General features: G+C 41.7%; 1 protein-coding gene across 1 annotated transcript in view; it reads right to left on the bottom strand.

Moving 5' to 3' along the window:
• Positions 1-18,744, bottom strand: part of SCYL2 (SCY1-like, kinase-like 2) — a 54,823-nt gene extending 36,079 nt beyond the window's left edge. Inside the window, exons 1-9 of the mRNA XM_015424822.1 lie at positions 18,643-18,744; positions 13,940-14,144; positions 9,409-9,566; positions 8,622-8,766; positions 7,297-7,446; positions 6,598-6,819; positions 3,698-3,814; positions 2,727-2,852; positions 2,009-2,185 (exon numbers count right to left, since the gene is read on the bottom strand). Of these exons, the coding sequence (XP_015280308.1) occupies positions 2,009-2,185; positions 2,727-2,852; positions 3,698-3,814; positions 6,598-6,819; positions 7,297-7,446; positions 8,622-8,766; positions 9,409-9,566; positions 13,940-14,116 (1,272 nt within the window). The 5' untranslated portion in view covers positions 14,117-14,144; positions 18,643-18,744. The remainder of the gene's footprint in view (positions 1-2,008; positions 2,186-2,726; positions 2,853-3,697; positions 3,815-6,597; positions 6,820-7,296; positions 7,447-8,621; positions 8,767-9,408; positions 9,567-13,939; positions 14,145-18,642) is intronic.
• Between the last annotated feature and the right edge of the window lie 2,681 nt (positions 18,745-21,425).

Genomic DNA, 21,425 nt, shown 5'->3' with positions numbered 1-21,425 from the left:
AGACTAAACCTAACAAAGAACTCCAAAACCAAGCAAAGGTTAGTGGAAAGGAGGGCCGAAATTAAAACCTTTTCATAAAAAGAGGTTTATGAAAAGGTTTTAATTTCGGCCCTCCTTTCCACTAACCTTTGCTTGGTTTTGGAGACAATAAACTAAGAGTTCACTGAAAATCTTACAAACTGGTAAACATGAAGAAACCATGGCTTATGGGTTTTGTTTCTGGTAAAAAAAAATCCTAGAATATTATAATAGTAGGCTCTATCTGGGTGCTCTGGGCAAGTATTCAAGCAGCTTAGTAGGAAAAACATACTTTATTAAATTTGGAAATAGGTGACATTTTCACACAATGAGTTGGATATTTTGCAGCAATAGTAGGAGATGCTGACAAAAGTAAATCTTTCCCACTTCTCCCTTCCACCAGCAGCTACCTGTGCATGTTGATGCCAGGAGCTGGGAGACCTGCAGAGATAAGAATCTGTGCCAAACAGGTGGCCACAGAGAAGAGGATGAAGTGAATGAAGTCATCTCTCCTGCCTCTTTTGTCAGCAGAACCCCTTGCAGAAGAAGGCATTCGCACAAGTAGAAAGGATACTTAGGGCCCAATCCTATGCAATATGTCTGTTCTATTTTGGAAGTATAACACAGGAAGACACTCTCTCAACTTGCTTGTTTTACAAAATTTTAGAATAACGTAGAGAACAGGATAAAAGGGCACAGAACAATGTCTGTTATGTATAAATATATTTCATGCTGTTACAATTCCAGCTATTACTTAAAAAAGGGAAGAGGAAAAGAAGAAATGTAAACCCCAATGATCATCTAGTATTGACCCCCCTCCAATCATAACAGACCAGTAGCAAGAAATGGTACAAGATTACAGAATCATAGAGTTGGAAGGGATCTCCAGGGTCATCTAGTCCATCCCCCTGCACAATGCAGGAAATTCACAAATACCTCACTCCCACACCCTCAGTGACCCCTGCTCAATACCCAGAAGAGGGCAACCCCTCGGATCCCTGGCCAGAAGAAAATTGTTTCCTGACCCCAAAGTGGTGATCAGCATTTCCCTGGGAGTGAAAGAAAGGGCCACAAAAAATAAGCACTGATGCAGCCCTTCCTGCCCTCCATCTCATTATCTGCCTAAGTTCACAGAATTAGCATCACTATCAAATGGCCATTTAAGTCTCTGAAAACCTCCAGAGAAGGAGAGCTTACCATCTTCAGAAGAAGCCTGTTCCAGTGAGGAACTGCTCTAACTGTCAGGAAGTTCTTCCTAATGTTGAGCTGAAAACTCTTTTGATTTAATTTCAACCTGTTAGTTCTGGTCTGACCTTCTGGGGCAACAGAAAACAACTCTACACCATCCTCAACATGACAGCCCTTCAAGTACTTGAAGATAGTTATCATATCACCTCTCAGTCATCTTCTCTCCATGCTGAGCATACCAAGCTCCTTCAACCTTTCCTCACAGGATTTGGTCTCCAGACCCCTCACCATCTTTGTCGCCCTCCTCTGGACACGTTTCTGCTTGTCTATCTTTCTTAAATTGTGGTGCCCACAAATATTCACAAATAAAAGCAAAACATCTACTGGCCTTTTTAAAAGTGTATTTTTAATTGGGGGTACTGTAGAGGAATTGGGGCTACTTCAGAGGACGGCGGAAGACAGGGGGGCCTGGCAGGAGCTGGTCCATGGGGTCGCGAAGAGTCCGACTGTGCGACTGAACAACAACAAAAAACTGTAGTAGCACCTTGGAATAACAATTTTCCTTTAAAAATAACATTTACTGACTTTGAAGATATTACCATGGTATAAATTCCACAGAAACAGACAGCAGATGGAGCTATAAAAAATTCAGTTTGTTTCTTAAGTGGAATGTCTTTTCTAAACACCGAGACAAACAACTGGATAAGAGGATTATGATATTTTAGCACTTCATCAGTGCTGTTAGGAAAACTCTGGACAGGCAAAGGAGAATAAAGTTTTAGAAAAATGTATATATATGTACCTGGACTGGTTCTTGCTGTTTAAAAACAGGACTGAGATCAGGTAGAATTAACTTGATATATTCTTCTTTGGTACACTCCTCCGCAATGAGCAAAACATTAGGCAAAACAAAAGGTACCATGTCCGGATTTACAAATTCAGAGGTCAAGCAAGGCAAAATCCTCTGAACTATAACACGCTAAAAGAGAAATAAGTATATTATTTACAGGGTAGAATAGGTTCTCTTTAAAAATCAATACACATTTATAAAAAGGCCAAAAATATAAAGAATGCAGATGCTTTCACATTATCAGTCCAAACCAGGAACTCATTACTTGCACAGGAAAATTTACTTGCATGTGCTTGCATATACAATGGCTTTTCCATGAATGCCAGTACTGGATAAGAATGTTAGCAGGCATTCATACTCTGGGTTATTTTCAATGTTCATTTACTTCTAGAAGCCAGCTTTTCTTTGGCCTTATTCTGAATGAAGGGAACTTGCAAGACTAACATTATTCCAAAAATCTCAATTAAAAGTATTGCAAACTTCTAAAAATAAGGTGCTCTCTACTGCAACAGAATTTTCAACTGCAAAGTTAAATGAGAAGCTCTTCAGGCCCTTGCAACCCTTCCCAAAAATGCAGTCTGTGATGGAGTAACAATGCATGCTTCCAAGATACGGCCACAAGACATATGGTTTTGTGTATCAAAGCAAGGATCTAGTAAAATAATCTGACCTTAGGTAATTTTGGTAAAACCTTTGGCAGCCCTTTAAAAAACTGTGACTTTTGAAGATTATCCCTTTGGAATAAAGAATCAAAGTACTGCAGAGTCACTGCCCCAACATCATCAAAGAAAGGTATCTAAAAATAAAGAAACAAAAAGTTACCTTTTGTCCCCAAAGCACTGTGTTATTGATGATACATTACAATTAAAACACTGAAAGCATAGATAGTAAAGAAACACAAACCTGACCTGTATGATAGCCAAGGTGGAAAATTTCCCTCCCTGAAAAAGGAAATTTCCCTTCCTGTGCTTTCATAAATATGACCTATTTTCTATGCGATCTGAAGAGAAACCCCTTAGGTTGGTAGCAGGCCAATCGGATAGAATCAAGGTACAATTTCTCCTTGCTTCATGAGATCTGGAGATCACTGAACTGACCCCTACGTTTCTCCATGGTTTTATAAAACGGAAGAGTGACCCTGATCATATTAATGATTCTTAATTTATAAGTCTAAAAACTTAAGTTTAAAAGTTTAGAATGCCAATTTATTTTATGATTCAGGCATCCTTTGTATGGTCAAATCTAGCTTGTGACAACTTGAGTTAGGCCTGACATAGCCACGACTATCTATTTTATAATTTGGGATTGTATTATTGGTAAATGCTTCTAATATTGTACGCCAATAAAAGGTATTTGAATTTGATTTGACCTATTTTCTAGATAGCAGCAAAACATCATCTCCTACAGAAAGCACATTCTATAAGAACAGTTCCTATGAACCACCAAGTACTCTCTTTGGGTAGTAAAGCAGAAACATTAACCTCATATGAAAAAAAGGCAAAATAAATAAAGACCTTTAAGGACTCTCAAAACCAGAAGGATGTTCAAAATAACATTAAAAGTTGATTTTGGGTATCAAAGCACTTTTAAAAACAGCTTAAGATGCGCAAATATTTTAAGTGGCTGTTTCTGCTTGCTCACCTTAGTCATTTGATCTGCATCTGGCCTGACTGCCGGAGCTACATTTAACAGTAGCTTTACGTGCTCACGGACTTCTTCTGGGATGTTCTGCAGAGTGTTGGAACCTAAGCGACTAAGCTGCATAAACAGGTAAACCACAGATCATCACTAATATTAAACAAAACCCTTCATATAGCACATATATCCTATAGACTGTATGCACTCTACACTAAAAGATGTAAAAGTTCTTTACCAGTAATAAAAATTCTGTCTCATGAAAAGATGAGTTCTACAGTCTGCATAATTTTTAAGCAAACAGGCATATTTGCATAAGAACATAAGAGATGCCAATGTTGGATCAGGCCAAAGGTCCATCCAGTCCAACACTCTGTGTCACACAGTGGCCAAAAATACCAGGTGCCATCAGGAGGTCCACCAGTGGGGCCAGGACATTAGAAGCCCTCCCACTGTTGACCCCCCCAAGCACTAAGAAGACAGAGCATCACTTGCCCCAGAGTCCCTATCTATACCTTGTGGCTAATAGCCACTGATGGACCTCTGCTCCATATGCTTATCTCATTCCCTTTTGAAGCTATCCATGCTTGTAGCCACCACCACTTCCTGTGGCAGTGAATTCCATGTGTTAATCACTCTTTGGGTGAAGAAGTACTTCCTTTTATCCGTTCTAACGTATACATATTCCCTTTATCCGTTCTAACATATACATATACATATGTGTACAATGAGTTTGTAAACATTAGTAATGTATTTACTGATCCTGCTTCAACCAGAAAAGAGAAAGGCAAGGAGTTCTGCACTTCACTTAATCTCTGGAAATCCCTGTGAGTCTCCCACAGACTTCAGAAATATCACAAGGCACAGCTTACTTTCTTATTTTCACATTGCCTCTCATTGCAGATATGATCATTCATCGCCATTAGTAGCTCACAATAGATTCTCTCTCCCCACTGCCCCAGCTCCTTAAATGCTATCAGTATTTGAAAAAATAAAATTTAAAATTAGAAAGAGATGCTGTCAGTAAGAACCAGTGCAGCAGTGGGGCAGCATTCCAGACCATCAATCTGGTGACTCAGCAGGCACTGTGGAACACCATACCCCTGACCAGCTGCATCTCTGAGCAGAAGCTAGTTGGATAGCAATGAAATAGTGCAAATAGAAATGGTCAGCAAATCTTAACCAAACTGTTTAGAACAGGGCCAGTCCTATTGATTCTGGGGCCTAGGGCTAAAGTCCTGGGTGGGGCCCCAGAATCACTAACCACCCCCCGGGCCCACCCCATCAACAGGTCCATGCCAGCACCAACCAAGGGTTGGCTCTTGAGTCCAGTTGCTGAGGTGGCAGGCTCACACACGGCTGCCACTGAGCTGGTTGCTGAGGGCGTGGGCTAGCACATGGCCACCACCAAGCCAGCTGCCCAAGCCCCAGAGAGGGGCACACAGATACATTGGTGGGAGCTTCATCCTTTCCCCCTCCACCAGAGGTGTGGAACCAGCTGCAGGCTAAAGGATTAAAACTCCTCTCCCTTCCCTGCATAACCCTGATACCAACTGAGACTTTATGTCAGCAATTTATCTACCAAGCTGGACACTGATCTTTGTCTCACTGGCTTAGTCAAATGTATTGCCAAATCTCCAGCATCCCAGGCCTTGAAATACATAAGGCAAGGCCTGATGATGACAGGGGGTGGGCCCCGGTGATGTCATACTTTCACAATACAGTCCACTTTGTTCCATCCAAAGTTGTTTTTAGCCCAGGTAACTGTATGAGCTGTGCATCCTTGCTCTATGTTCAGACATTGTATGATAGTATCTCCTTTTATTGAAGAAGTAATCTAAGAGGAAAGTGAACTTTAAAATATTTGCCTCCAATGAAATTATTCTCAACTCAAAAGGCAAAACAGGGGGAGTACTCTAGTACGCAGCCTATTCTGTTCTGACTATTAATGAATTTTTATTCTTAGCAGAATTATCCTTGCTTTCCATAGATAAACACTCACCCGTTCATAACTAAGTTACTTTGCTTATAGGTTAAGATCGTGGCTTTTCTGATGCACGCAGAACAACAGGATCTGCAAAGTAAATAGGCCTCAACTTGGAACTCCTGTTGCTCAAAACAGTTTCTCAAAATGCGCCCATAAGGAGTACTGGAAGCCACTGAGGCACAAAGGTCAAAGGAGGGAGACATGAGAAAGAGACGAGTGGAGCAAAAAAAGTGGGAAACAGCAGCAAAAGAACCATTGCTGGGGCCCTTCCCCAATACAATTGAGCATAACATCCAGGGACTGGCCAGACATGCCCTAGTCACTGTTTTTCTTAACTGCAGATATGCCTTCTACTTTGTGCAAGTTCAATCATTTTTTCTACACTAACTAAAGGACAGGCTGTGCTCAGACGAATATTGACGGGGCTGCCTGAAACAGCTCCTGTGCATTTTCTGCAGCTACAGCTGAAGGCCAGCCTGAGAACCACTGCTCATCAAGGTCCACAGTAGTGGTGAGATGAGAGCTGGTACAGAATGGACTTTTCAAAAAACTTGGAAGAGATTCTACGATTGGTATAATGTTAATGCAATTGATAGATAAATATAGTAATTTGAGAACGCAGAAAAGATAAGCTTAGTAAAATAGATAATGAATTTAGAAATCTAATAAGCAGAAGAAATGATAAAGTCTCTTGTTATATGTTATATGTTGTGGGGGGTAGTTGGGGGTTGTTGGTATGTATGTCTGTATGTCTGCAGTATATAATGGAAAAAAATAATAAAAGTGTACCCTTGGGTACTTATTAAAAAAAAAAAAAGGTCCACAGTAGAGGCTAAACACTACCGTAGCTCCTCCTTCACAATACTAATGCATTCAAATATGAATGTAACATTTATAATATAGTCTTAATTAGAGATACCTGATCCAGCTGTCTACTGAAACTTTTATATATATCTTGCTTGTTGACCTCAAAAATAGGCTTTCCATTATTAAACACAGCATATGTAATTCCTCCCAGAGAGTACATGTCACTGGCTGTTTCGCAGCTCACTGAAAGGATGTATTCTGGTGCCAAATACTGGGGATTTGGAAGACACAAAGATGGCAAATTCGGGTCCCATTCTTTGCAAGAGAATTTAGGCTGCAAGACCAATACCAAGAAAGTTATACAAAACGCTAAAGTATAACTTTAAAATCAAATTACTGAACTAATGCTCCTTAATACTGACAGTAGTTAACATCTAAAGATGACATTTACTAGCTTATTTCTAATAACCTAAACACAAACCATAAAAAAACTGGACTTGTACTAACAGATAACAAACTTTATTTTTTATTTCCTTCACCACAATGAGAAGATCTCACATATTTCAACAGGTCAGGCCCTATTCCACAGAGGTTTATCTCCATTAGGGTAAGACAACTAATTAATTCCAGATTGTGGAAGCATCCCTTACATTCTGTTGTGACATCAGATTTAACACCCCAAAGTCAACTGGTAGGAAACTGTTTTTCCCACTTCTCCAAAATCTATACTTTGCCCAAGATCACATAGCCAAGTATCAGACCCCAACCCATGCTTCAGTGTGTATGACAAGTAAATTAAACACCTTGTTACCTCTTGCTCAGATGGATTCTTAGACTGAATACAGAAATCAAACCCCATAATTTTCCATACTCCACTTTTATTCAAAATTATATTTTCAGGAGTAAGGTTACCATGGATCATTTTTACACTGCTATGTAGAAAAGACAAGCCTTCAGAAACCTGTAAGGAAGGAGATAACACATGTCAAAGGATAACTTAAGGTGTTCTTTTAATGTTGCTGAATACTTGCACACTTCCCTATGCTGAGTTACTCTAGAGTTTTCTTCCTTGAAAAAGGCTATGCTTGTGAGCCATTAAACACAAAAAGATTTTAAGTTATGCTGAAATGTTTAATGTACTATTCAAATGAAGTAATCTTATCCATTTCGTTATACAATGTTAGGGATATGCTTGACTTAACAGGTAGGTGGGCTGGAAAGAGTACACTATCATTAGGCCAAACCAGCTGGCACCTGGGATGGGGGCCAGATTATTCACCATCCCAACACTGTCCCTAAAATGATGCTCTTTAGCCCCCTCCCCCAAAAAAACTAATGGTATTCACTTGAATGGGGAAAATGTAAACAAGTCATTTCAAGTGGGAGCAAAAACTGCCTTCATTAACATATAATCACAAGGGTGATCACAAGTTTAAGGTGCAGGGGCATCTCTTCTTCCTTCCCCACCAGTTTTCTTGAAAGAATAGTTCTCTCACTACAACTGGATCCACTTGCTCTAACAGTGTTGCTGCTGAAATTACAAATTAAAGGTGGAAAGATCAAGCCCAGACTGGGGCAAGCATTTCTTTGCTTCCTTCTCTCAGGTTCAGCTGTGCTCAAAATAGATTGAAGCATTTGCAATGGCTTTCCAAAAGGTATAAACAACTTGCATATATTGGAAAGGCTTGTGTGCTAAAGAGCCAATAAGCAGAGAAGACTAGACCAATCTATTTTCTAAACAGTCTAGGGAACACAAGGCAGCTGTTGGTGTGCAGGGTCCCCTGTCCCCCCCCCCAACTGATGAAACAATTCCTGCAGATTGCTATGTTATAAAGTAACAGGTGGCTATTGTGCAAGTTTTGGGGGGGTGTTTTTTGTTTACTGCAAGAATAGTAGTTGTAGTGTTTTCTTTTTTAGCCAAATCTTATGATTTATGGAGTCTAATTGATGTTACTGAATAGTCAAAATTGGAAGCTATGAGAACAGGAAAAGGAATAAATGCAAGGTCCTACTCCTGCAAATATTTACACTAGTAGAACTCTAGTCATGTAAGTGGCTCTGCTGAATTTGCTGATAAAGTTAAAATATTCATAACACCAAGAGCATTCTATTTACCAAAGATAGGAAAATAAATACCTGAAGCAAGCCATATTTTGTTTCCACATCATAAAGTTTGTATTCTTTGATGTCAGAGGGTACAGGTGAAGGAAGATTGTCCCAATTGCCAAGAACATTAGCTAAACTCGAACAAACTGGTTCTGTACAAAATGCCAAACAGTCCCTAAAAGGAAACAATTTTGACAAATAAGAAAATGCCCCCAAATACAATTCAGAATAAAAACAAGCTAGGTAAATAGAGAGATTAAGAGTTTTGTGGCAGAGAGGCAATCCAGCCATACTGCTGGGGGAAAAACACAACAAAATATAATTACAAATCCAAATTTCTCACAATATTCATTACTGCATAAAATAAACTGGGAAGGAACGTAAAGGAAATGTGACCAGAAAAAGGAAGAGCACTTTGTGACAAAGGATGTTCAGGAAGTAGCAACTGGTGCTGGGCTTTTCTGTTATGACATTATGTGACACTGAAGCACCACATGAACCACAGCAGTTAAACCCACTGCCCCATAGTCATAAGGATATATTCTAGCAGCCAAGAATCTTGAGGGGACAGTGCAGAACTCAGGTTTTCTTGACAATATTCTTAAATTAGCCATCCAGATATATGTTTTGCCTCACACCAAGAACAACGAAACCAGAATTAAAGATACATCTTAAACTACAGACAGTTGAAAAAAGCAGACTCACTTTCTGGATAAATTCTAGCTATTTTCAGAAAGTTATTCAAGCTAGATGAAATTAATATTAGCATCTTTTTAAAAATCAGATCAGTAATTATTTTAGTTATAAAGAAACTTGCCGAGATTCTTCTAATGGATGTTGCACAGTTAGCAGTCGAGGATGCCGAAGCCTTGTTAGCTGCTGAACTCCCCTTTTTAAGGAATCAATAATTTGATCTTTCTCAAATTTCTGATATTTGTCCATTAGCTTTTTATCAAAGACAAAAACTGCCACCTCCTAAAAAATAAGTCATAAAGTATAATTAACAGATCATGCAAGAAACTGAAGTCTTTTAAGTACTTTTGTAAATAACAAATTATTTGCTTTGATTTTTAATGTTAAAGCAATAGTTACTGCTACTCTAAGGTTGCCATTCTGACTAGGTTTATGATCTCATAACCGTTTCAGAAATTTACTTCATAATATACTAAAAGATGGCTGCACTTTTAAATGGGTTAATTTACTATGCCTTTACCAGTGGTATGAAAGGCAAATTTACAAGGTCATGTGCTGATGTTGCTGCTACTGCATCTTTATGCTGTAAAAAGATCCACTGCTTGATTTGTATCTGTTACCCAGAAATAAAAGCCTGTCAGTAAAAAAAAAAGCAGACCCTAACAGTAATGAAAATTTATGGCATCTGTGTTATAATCTGTTTGTAGCAAAACGAAGGGGTGAGCAATCAAGTATCAAAACAACTTTCCCTATGAGGAAAGGTTAAAGTGCTTTAGCTTGGAGAAACGACGACTAAGGGGTGACATGATTGAGCAGAAATTTAGAACACAAAAGCAGTGGAGGAAGAAGGCAGTACTTAACACTTTTCCTGCTCTACATTGTTCTTTTTAGGAGCTTTACCTTTCTGTACAACTATTTTAGATCCTCTGGGAGAAAAGCTGCTGGGAAGTATGTGAGATCTGAAGTGGGGAAAATGGTGGGAAGTGAAAGGCTAAGCATTCAATCTCTCCCTTGCAGCATTTCTTTTTTGAATTTCCACCTTTCAAAATAATTCTGCTTAAAAAAGAGACAGCCAGATATTCTTACATGCCTGAACATCATCCATTTATCTCCTGGAAAAGGCCTATCTAAGCCCCATTTTCAAACACTGTTATATCTTTTTTATTCCAGTAAACAATTGGGAGACACCCAAATTACATTTTAAACATTTTTTAGTTGTGGCCTTTTATTTATATTTATTCATTTATTTATTTGTTGGATTTATATCCCACCCTCCCCGCAAGCAGGCTTAGGGCAGGTAACAACAAGAGTATTTAATTATCACAATAAATACCTTAAAACCATTTAAAAGATGGCAAATTATACGAAAGTTTATAAGGGTCCAGCAGTGCTAAATAAATGACAGAACAAAGAGTCACAACAGAAGCAATGGTAACATCTCCTTACATGACAAATGTAATAGGGCAGTTTTCAGCAAGGGAGACCAAATGTTTGGGCGTCCGCTGCCTCAACCAAAGGCCTGGCAGAAGAGCTCCATTTTACAGGCCCTGCAAAACTGTAATAAGTCTTACAGGGCCCTAATCTTAAACAGGAACATGTCCCACCAGGCAGGGCCCAGGGCGGAAAAGGCCCTGGATGAGGCTAAGCGGACGTCCTTTGGGTCAGAGACAGCCTGCAGATGTTAGTCAGCAGAGTACAAGGCTCTCTGAAGGACATATGGGGAGAGATGGTCCCTTAGGTATGTCATTCCAGGCCACATAGGGCTTTAAATGTTAATACCATCACTTTGAAACAGATCTGGTACTCAACTGGTAGCCAGTGCAATTGGTGTAGCAGCAGCTGAATGCACACCCACACAGATGTCACAGTCAGCAGGTGCGCCACTACATTTTGCACGAGCTGGAGTTTCCAGATCAGATTCAAGGGTAAGCCCTCATAAAGCAAGTTATATAGAGAGAAGATTTTATTGTATTTAGCCATAGGCCATTACAAACAACAGACAGAGAAGAACACATAAAAGCAAGTTATAGTAATCTAACCTGGAAGCTACTGTTGCATGGGTCACTGTAGCTAAGTCTCAGGAGGAGAGATAAGGAACCAATTCCCTGATCTGCCAAAAATGATAAAAGGCAGACCTGGCAACAGTGGTGACCTGGGCCTCCATAGAGACCGAGGCATCCAGGATCACCCCTAGGCTCCTCATCCTCAGCACTGGCACCAACAGTGTCCCGTCCAGAGGTGGGAGACTGATTCCCAAGCTTACCCTCTGACTCAGGTACAGGACCTCCATCTTCGTTGGATTAAGTTTCAACTGGCTCTGCCATAACCACCCAGCCACGGCCTCCAAAGCCCTGTTCAAATTATCTGGGATGGAGTCCGGGTGGCCATCCATCAACAGATAGAGCTGGGTGTCATCAGCATATTGGTGACAACTCAGCCGAAACCAGCTGGGTGAGGGGGCGCATGTAGATGTTGGTGAGAGGATTATCCCCTGTGGCACTCCATATTCCAGCAAGTATCTCAAGGAGACCGTCTCACCGAGTGCCATCCTCTGTCCCCGAGCATGGAGAAAGTAGGAAAACCACTATAAGGCAGTCCCCCTTATTCCTACATAATTTAGGCGGTGGGTCATTAGATCATAATTGACCATGTTGAATGCTGCCATTAGGTCAAGAAGCAACAGCAGCACCAACCCGCCCCAATCCAGGTGTCTCCAGAGGTCATCTGTGAGGGCACCCAGTGCTGTCTCCGCCCCATGGCCAGGGTGGAAACCAGACTGGAATGGATCCATGATGGATGGTTGACCACCACCCTCTCAACTACTTTGCCCAGGAATGGCAAGTTCAAAACTGGGCAGTAGTTAGCTAGGACCACAGGGTCCAGTGATTTTTTTTAAAGAGCGAACGTACTACAAATTCCTTCAATCCTGCTGGGAAAGTCCTTGATGAAAGGGACAAGTAGATAGTCTCTTCCAGTGGTGCCCGGACATCACCCCCACAGGCCTTGACAAACCAGGATGGGCATGGGTCAAGGAGGCAAGTGGTAGACCTCACAGCTGCCAGGATCCTGTCGACATCCTCCCAAAAGCAGGCCTGAAGACAGGCAAGGGGCTTCCAGTTCCTTTACCGTATCAATTGTGGTTGGGAGTTTGTGGCTGAGTGACATGACTTTGCCTGCGAAATAGCTCAGAAATGCCTCACAGCCAATAGCTAATTCCCTACTGTTTTGTTTGCCTTGCGGCAATGTAGTTAGTGACTGAATGGTCCTAAACAATTCGGCCAGGAGAGAGCTCGCAGATACAATAGAGGCAGCATAGAAATCTTTCTTTGTGGCCTTCACTGCCATCTCATAGGCTTTCATAAACGTCCTATAAGATGTTCTTGCCGCTTCATCACGAGTATGCCGCCACCCTCGCTCTAGCTATCTCAAGTCTTGTTTCATCCTCCATACCTCCAGGGTATACCACAGAGCTAATTTAGCCCAAAAGCAGAGAGGGCACCAGGGGGCGATCTCGTCAATGGCCTCAGAGAGTTGGCAATACCAATCCTCCACCAGCACAGCTAACAAACTGCCAGGGGGCATCAGTTCCCACAGAGCATCCTGAAGCTGATCTGGGTCCATTAGGCTCCACAGGCGAGCATAAATTTGCTTGTTGCCTAAACAGGGAGGGTTCAGCAAGCTCAGCTGGAGCATCAGGGCAAAGTGTTCTGACCACGGCACTGCCTCTGTAGTTTCCAGATCCACATTTACCCCCATCCCAAAAATCAAGTCTCGTGTGTGGCCTGCTTGATTCATGGGAGTCTATACAAAGTGGGAGCGTCCCAGTGCCTCCATGGATGACACTAGGTCCCTGGCCTGAGAGGACACCGCATCATCAACATGGATACTGAAATCTCCCAGGACCAAACAGACTGGGGTGCTCCAGTGTCCAGCCTGATACAGCAGCCAACAGGCCAAGTAGGGCATATGCTGGTGCGTTAGGTGGTCAGTACACCAGTCATATAGCCAAACTCTCTTTGACATCCCATGCCAGGCCAACACATTCAATGCTGGCAATTTTTGGTGCAGGAAGCACCCTAAAGGAAAACGATTCTCAGATAAGCAATGCCACTTTTTATCACTGATGATCAAGCAGGTAGTCCTATGGTTTTAGTATGCTGGCAGCTACTAAATCAGGGCAAATGTCAACATGCTCAACCAACAGTGAAGTCAGCGGCATATAACAATAGCTGTAGAAACAAAAACTAATATTACCAATACTGATAGATGCTCCCATAGAACCCTGGAAACTCTGCCAACCATTCACCAGTCCCAGCATTGTTAAAGGTACCATGTGACAACCCAGTATATACACTTCGCCTTGCTAAGAATCACATATATCGAGGTGCATGTCATAGGGTTTCATTACTCTGTCTCCATGTATACAGAACTAGAAGCACAGAGGTCAGAAAACTGGTAATCGGACACTTTGCATAAGTGCAGCACTTTGAACAAACGACCAATATTAAACAGAAATGGAAACCAAAAAGAAATAGAGAGAAGATAGTTATCACTTTTTTTCCAAAACACTTGCAACTACCATGACCCTGAACATATATATAATTGTAATTATCACAGTTAACTAATGTTAAGATATTTGCTTCTAATAACCTCACCTGTTTTGTTGACTTTTTAGTGCCATTAAAAATCTTCCAGGCAAGCCCATTGCCACCACTAGCAATATGTCGGCCAACGTCAAATTCCCTGGTAACTGGATTTCCCATTACTGCACTAGTGACATCTGCAGTCACTTTTGTAACAGTGCTTTTCAATTTGTTTAGCACAGACTCCATTGTCACAACTGTTTGCTAGAAAGCTTGCCTACAAAGAAAAGAATTATTAAAATTATTAAAATGACAAACACAAAATAATGCTGAGAGACTCAGCCCCCAAATAAGAATGTAAGAACATAACAGAAGGCAATGTTGGATCAGGCCAATGGCCCATCCAGTCCAACACTCTGTCGCATAGTGGCCAAAAATACCAGGTCCCATCAGGAGGTCCAGCAGTGGGGCCAGGACACTAGAAGCACCAAGAATACAGAGCATCCCTTGTCCCAGACTGAGAGTTCCTATCTATACCTTGTGGCTATTGGGTCTCCCTTGTCCACATGTTTGTTCACTCCCTCAAAAAACACTAACAGGTTAGTGAAACAAGATCTTCCCTTACAGAACCCATGCCGAGTCTTCCTCAATAGGTTTCGTTCATTAATGTGCCTACTAATTCTTTCCTTAATAACAGTTTCCACCAACTTACCCAGTATCAACGTCAGACTGACTGGCCTGTAATTTCCTGGATCTCCTCTGGAACCCTTTTTAAAGATGGGAGTGACATTAGCTACCTTCCAGTCCTCGGGAATGGAGGCAGATTTTAATGAATTACATATTTTTGTCAGGAGATCTACACATTCAGTTTTGAGTTCTTTCAGAACTCTTGGATGTATGCCATCCGGGCCTGGTGATTTATCAGTTTTTAAGTTGTCTATCAGTCATAGGACCTCCCTCTCTCGTCACATCAATCTGACTCAGGTCTTTCAACACCCCTCCCGAAATCAGTGGTTCTGGAGTGGTCAAGCACTTCTCATCTTCCACAGTGAAGACAAGAGGCAAAAAATGCTTTTAGCTTCTCAGTTATTTCCCTATCATCCTTCAGTACTCCTTTTACCCCTTGGTCATCCAAGGGCCCCACTGCCTCCCTGGCTGGTTTCCTGCTTCTAATGTATTTGAAGAAAGTTTTATTGTTGGTCTTTATGTTTTTTGCTATATGCTCCTCATATTTCCTTTTTGCCTACCTGACCACAGACTTGCATTTTATTTGCCACAGCCTGTGTTCCCTTTTATTAACTTCACTGAGACTCGCTTTCCACTGCTTAAAGGAATCCCTCTTACCTTTTACAGCTTCCATTACTTGTTTGTTAACCATGCAGGCTTTTTTCTATACCTATTTGTGACATTCCTAACCTGCGGTATATATTTTTTCTGAGCTTCTAGGATTGTAGTTTTAAATAGTCTCCAAGGTTCCCCAATAGTTTTTACCCTTTCTACTTTTCCTTTCAGTTTCTTCCTCACATGTCCCCTCATATCAGAGAATTTACCCCTTTTAAAGTTAAAAGTGGTTGTGTTGGTCTTTTTGGGCAACTCCGTATTTATACAAATGTTAAACTCAATAACATTATGGTCACTGTTCCCAAGCTGTGCAATCACTTTTACATCTCTCACCAGGTCTTGGGCGTTACTTAGGACCAAATCCAGGATCGCCTCTCCCCTGGTAGGTTCTGTGACCATCTGCCCCATAGCACAGTCATTGAGAGTATCTAGAAACTCAATCTCTTTTTCCCCGACTTGAACACACATTGACCCAATCAATGTGTGAGTAGTTAAAATCACCTATTTATTTATTTAGAAGTATTTTAGAATAAGCTTTTAATCAATCAGTATAAGAGATGAAAACTCAACCTTCATTTCTAACTCATGACAACAAAACAAAGTTTGAGTCTAGTGGCACCTTTAAGGATTACTTCTGGGTATAAGCTTTTGTGTGCATGCAAAATTTGTGCACCCAGAATTAGCTTTGTTGGTCTTAAAGGTGCCACTGGACTCAAACTTTGTTCTATTGCTTCAGACCAACATGGGCTACCCACCTGAATCTGTCTTCATGACAATGATACATTTGCTAACTTTAGATGTTAGACATCAATCATTTAGGCAAACAGATTTTTTTTGAAATAGGGAAATCAGCATTCCTCCATAATGCTGAGGCAGTCTAGATCAAGATATCAGTTAAAAGTTCATCTAAGACAATGAAGAAATGCATTTAAGCTTGTGAGAAGGGAAGGAAGATCAGGGATTGAATTTGTTATTTTTTCATTCCATTATAACAGACAATAGCTGTACTCTTGTTAATCACTCAGAACCGAGTTTTGTGCTTATCATCCTTGCCTTCAACAGATTACGTAGCTAAGAAACTGAAACATGTTCTAACTATTGTTAGATTGCTTAAACGGACATTTTCTACCAATTAACTCAGGCAAATTACCAGACACAAGATTCTTATTCTAAGACTTACTCTATGAGTGTACATCATTTTATAGTCTGTTTATAGTCTGAGAAATGTTTAAGACCCATTTTAAGCTGCCCCATGTTTTATGCTTTGGCTGTGTTACTGAATGCTGGTTTTTATTAACTTTTATGTTTTAGGTTTTTAATTATGTTGTATTTGTAAGGCACCTTGGGCACACTCCCCAGAGAAGTGGCACAGAAATTTTCCAAATAAAATAAATAGAAGGGATTAGATAAAAAGCTATGTGGAGTTGCTGGAAATCAGAGGGGCTTATATCACACTATCAGTACAGAACACCGTTCAATAAGAGACTGCTCCAAAACAAAACAAATAGAACAGTACTATACGTTTCTGCCAATTCAATGGGTTACTCTTTAGTTCTAACTCTAGAACATATTTCTGACTCTAGACACATAATTTGCTGAACATTCTGGCTTGGGTCAGAATATCCTCCAAACGGAGTATAAGAGATGAACCAGAGATGCATGGACTCCTTTGTATGTAGTGCCAATTTCAGCCTGCAGTTTAGTGCTAATCATAATCTGACATGACATTTGAATCAGCAAACTATGGCTAGTACTTTTCCTCCAAACAATAATTGAAAACCATCTTTCAAAATAGGCACCCAATTCAGGTTGTGAGAGAACACCAATAATAGTTTGCCTATTCAGATGATATGGCCAAACTGAAAACAGATCTATGGGCAAGAAGAGAGTATACAGGTTTATGGCTTGTCTCTGATGCTAAACCATGGTTTGGTAGATCCTCTGAACTGAGACTGTTTCTAGACCTATAAAAAGGATTTGTTAAATGTTTCAGAAATTGACCTGTAAAGAAGAAAATATCAAAAATTGGAAGAGGACTACTGAAGATAAGGGGTCTGAAAGCCAAATGCCCTCAAGTTTGCTCATGTAACTGGGCATGTTTAGCTTTACTAAAAGGTTATACTGGACAAATAATGATAATTTTAAAATACTTAATGACAATGTCAGAAGTGAAGGAAGAGGTTACAATTTATCCACTGAGGATACAACACCATGTCATGTGGCAGAGACTTAGATCACATAACCAAGTTGATTCCTTAAAATCTCTTGCCTTGAAAACCGTATTGGGTTGCCGTAAATTGGCCTTAAGTGTTGCTGACTTTATTCAACCACAGGAGTCCATGGAGCCTTGCTAATCACCACAGCTTGGCAAATTTTTCTGGAAACAAAAAAATACAGTTCTGGGTCTTGCCCATAGAAGTTGGAGCAACTTTCCAGTGGGCTTCTCTTATAAAAGAATCAATTCTGTAATGGGGATTACAAAAACTTATCATCTATGATATGAACATTCTTATTGCATTCCGTATACATTTAACAGAATACTGGCACAAGTTAGAGCTTTCTGACAATGAAGAACAGACATAATGAACTGAACAGTTTTCAGTCTCAATGGGGTAGATCCCACATAGATTCTTGCACATGGGGGAGGGTGTAAGAGAGAAAGACAGCAATTAAAAATAGGTTATCACAAGAAATTTACAAAATACACAGCTGTCAAGGCCTTTGCTGTATGAAACAGAGAAGGTTCATAATCTCCTCCTATACAGAAGTCCTTTTCTACAAACAACCATTTCCCATAAAGTAAGAGATCTGGCTTAACACCATTATCTGACAATCTTCCTCTGAGCTTTGTCCAAAGATGAAATGAAATGGGGGACACAAATAACGCTGTTACGCCATATTGGATACCACAGCTTTTGTTGATCCACAAAACACATCTGAGTGTGTGCACTATTACAACATCTTAGACAGGAAGTTAAGTTAATAACTAAACTCAAAACTGCCAAAATACTTTTTAAAAACCTTTGATGTGTTGACAGCTGAAATTAGAACCACAAAAAAACAAGCAACCCATCCCTGTGGTTTAATAAGGTCAGCAACACTTTCATAAGAGTTTCTATACCGAAACAATCCCACAGTAGGACTTGGATCGGCCCTTCCTTCTTCACTTGAAGAGGATCTTAAGGCTACTGTTCACGTTTTAGTAGAAAGGATCCTGATTCACCACTCCCCTCCAGCCCGTTGACAGCCCGAATTCCCTGGGATGGAAAACGACATGGAGGCCCCAGTCCCCTCTGCCCACACCACCCAGCCAGCCAGGCCCTGCACTTGTGGAAGAGTGGGTGGTACCTTTCTGTCGGAGGGCATCCGGGCCAACCACCCACCCAAGTTCCACCCGCGACAGCGAGGGCTCCGCGCTAGGCCCCACAGCTCACCTCCACCTGAAGAAAGGGTGCTGCCCCCACAGTGGGGCGTGGTTGACCAGCGCCGACCCCGGCCCGCTTACTCCATGGCGGCGGCCACCTCAGCACAACCCCACATAACCCTGCCTAGTCTAACCCGCCCAGCCACTCTCCCTCTCTTTCGCTTCCGCCGCCCAGAAATCGCCTCCGTTGCTGTCACTCTGAGAAAAAACAGGACGCGGCAGCTGCAGCCGGAAGTCGTGCCGAAGGAAGCCCCGCCCACCGCCTGGCGCCTACACCAGCGACGGCGGCAAGTTTGACTCTCCGGTTTGTTAGGTAGCTCCTGAGGCGGGGCGAGCTTAGTATGTGGTGGAGATGTGCTAGTCGTGGTATTAGCTAGTGTTGCTCGGTTGTTGGTAGCTGCTTATTTTGTCCTTCTCGTGCGCTTTTGCTTTCCCTCCTTTTCGATTTCGGGTGGTTTTTTCCAGGTGCTGTACTATAGGTCCGATTTGGTGGGGCTTTAGTTGCACCGCAATAGTTGCAGTGGTGAAAGAGGATCGGCAGCTATTTTATGAACATGATTCTTGAAGGCTAACATATTTATTGAACAAAGTTTGAATCCAGTGGTACGTTTAAGACTAACAAAGTTTAATTCTGGGTATCTGGTGAAGAGTTGCATGCACACGAAAGCTTATATTCAAAATTAAACTTTGTTGTCTTAAAGGTGCTATTGGATTCAAACTTCGTTCTGTTGGTTCAGACCAACACGGTTACCCACCTGAAGCTACATTTATTGACACTTTTGAGGGTTAGAAACCATTTCGTAAGAAACAGATTTTCATTTACCAGAATATTTACACAGCAGAGGGAATAAGAACAAATGTGAACGAAGGGGTTAAAAAGTCATGAAATGCTTTAGTTTGTGGCATTCCTATGCAAAAATCGAACCTACACCTGAGTGTTTTAAGAACAGGGAATGGCGTTCTCCCAAGGGAGGGAAGTAAGCAGTTGTATTCCTAAGGGAGCTGCGTTGGGACTGGGGTATTCATAAATGATAGGGGTAAATGTGAAGTCAGCACATTTGCAGATGATGCCAAACTAGTCAAAATGATGAAATCCAAAGTAGAAGACATAGGAAGAGTTCCAAAAGGGTCTCTCCAAACTGGGTGAATTGGCAACAAAATGAAAAATGAGATTCAACGTAAGTGAAAAGTGATGAATTTCGGAGGCAAGTAATGGGTTCTGAATAAATTATGAATATGCAGGAAAGAGATCTTGGGCTCATAATGGTGGATAGCTCACTGGCAAGTGCAATTTGATATTCAGTAGCAATGAAAAGTGTTGGATTTTTGAAAAAGTGAAAATAAACCTTGGCCCCGGTCACACAGCAAGGTTGCCGCGGGAGAGGCACGGAAGGTGGGTGGATTATCCGGGCGTGATCACACCCCAACATCTGGGAAGTGGAGCGCACCCGTGGCTTACCGCCAACAATGCACGTTAAAAAACTTGAGAGCCAGTTTGGTGTAGTGGTTAAGTGTGCGGACTCTAATCTGGGAGAACCGGGTTTGATTCCCCACTCCTCCACTTGCACCTGCTGATGTGACCTTGGGTCAGTCAAGCTCTGGCACAGCTGTCCTTGAAAAAGAGCAGTTTGTGTCAGAGTTCTCTCAGCCCCACCCACCTCACAAGGTGTCTGTTGTGGGGAGGGGAAGGGAAAGGAGATTGTAAGCCGCTCTGAGACTCCCTTGGGTAGTGAAGGGCGGGGTATACATCCAATCTCTTCTTCTTCTTCTAGTACCTCCAAGGTACGAGTAAACGTTTGCCACAGGCTGCCTCCAGACGCCTGTGGTGTGATCGCGCCAGCGCGCGGCATTCCCCTCCGGTCCCTTGTTTACCTGCCGGCGCCAAGGGAAGGACCCGTGGGGTGCCGCCGGTGCATCTGATCGCGTAATCGCGAATCAAACTGCGCCGGGCAATTAGCCACGCCTCCCCCGCGATATCTGGCCCGTGATGGTTTTTTCGCAACCCAGTGCCCTTTAAGATTAGTATTTAAACCTTTTTCTGTGTGTCTTCACTCTCTGACTTTAGATGGGTGGCAAAACTACAAGCAGAACCTTTGATTCCCCACTTCTCCCCATGCAGCTGCTGGCGTGACCTTGGGTCAGTCACAAATTCTCTCAGAGCAGTTCTCTCAAGAGCAGTCCTCAAGAGTTCTCTCAGCCCCACCTACCTCACAGGGTGTTTATGGTATGGTCTGGTGGGGTAAGATTGTAAACTGCTCTGAGACTCCAAGTGAAGGGCAGGATATAAATCCAGTCTTTTCTTCTTCATCTTTTCAGTGGATGTACCTTGGATATAAAAAACTTTCCAGGCCAAAACCTGCCTGATGCCTCGTTTTTTGTTTTTTAAACCTGTTGATTACCATTTAATCTGATTTCTTTTATACTGGTTTTTAGTTAGTGTGTTGTGTTTCATTTATCAGGTAGGTCTGGAGAGGTGGCATATGCATTTTACAAGTAAATAAATCTGCTTTATTCATCAATGTTTTATTGGCTTTATGTTGAAATCATTGATAGTATATTGCTGCTGCCCTGACCTGGATAGCCCAAGCTATCATGATCCCATCAGATCTCGGAAGCTAAGGAGGGTTGACCCCGGTTATTACTTGGGTGGGAGTCCACCAAAGAAGTCCAGGGTTGCTTGGTGCAGGCAGGCAATGGCAAATCACCTCTGAACATCTTGCCTTGAAAACCTGGGGTTGCTAGAGAACAGCACTTTCAACCACCATATTGCTGCCATGAAGAAGTGCTAAATAC

Source organism: Gekko japonicus, unplaced genomic scaffold, assembly GCF_001447785.1.
Source record: "Gekko japonicus isolate JY-2015 unplaced genomic scaffold, Gekko_japonicus_V1.1 scaffold968, whole genome shotgun sequence".
Taxonomy (NCBI): Eukaryota; Metazoa; Chordata; class Lepidosauria; order Squamata; family Gekkonidae; genus Gekko; species Gekko japonicus.
Note: the sequence above shows the minus strand (reverse complement) of the source record. Positions and strands in the feature narration are given on the sequence as shown.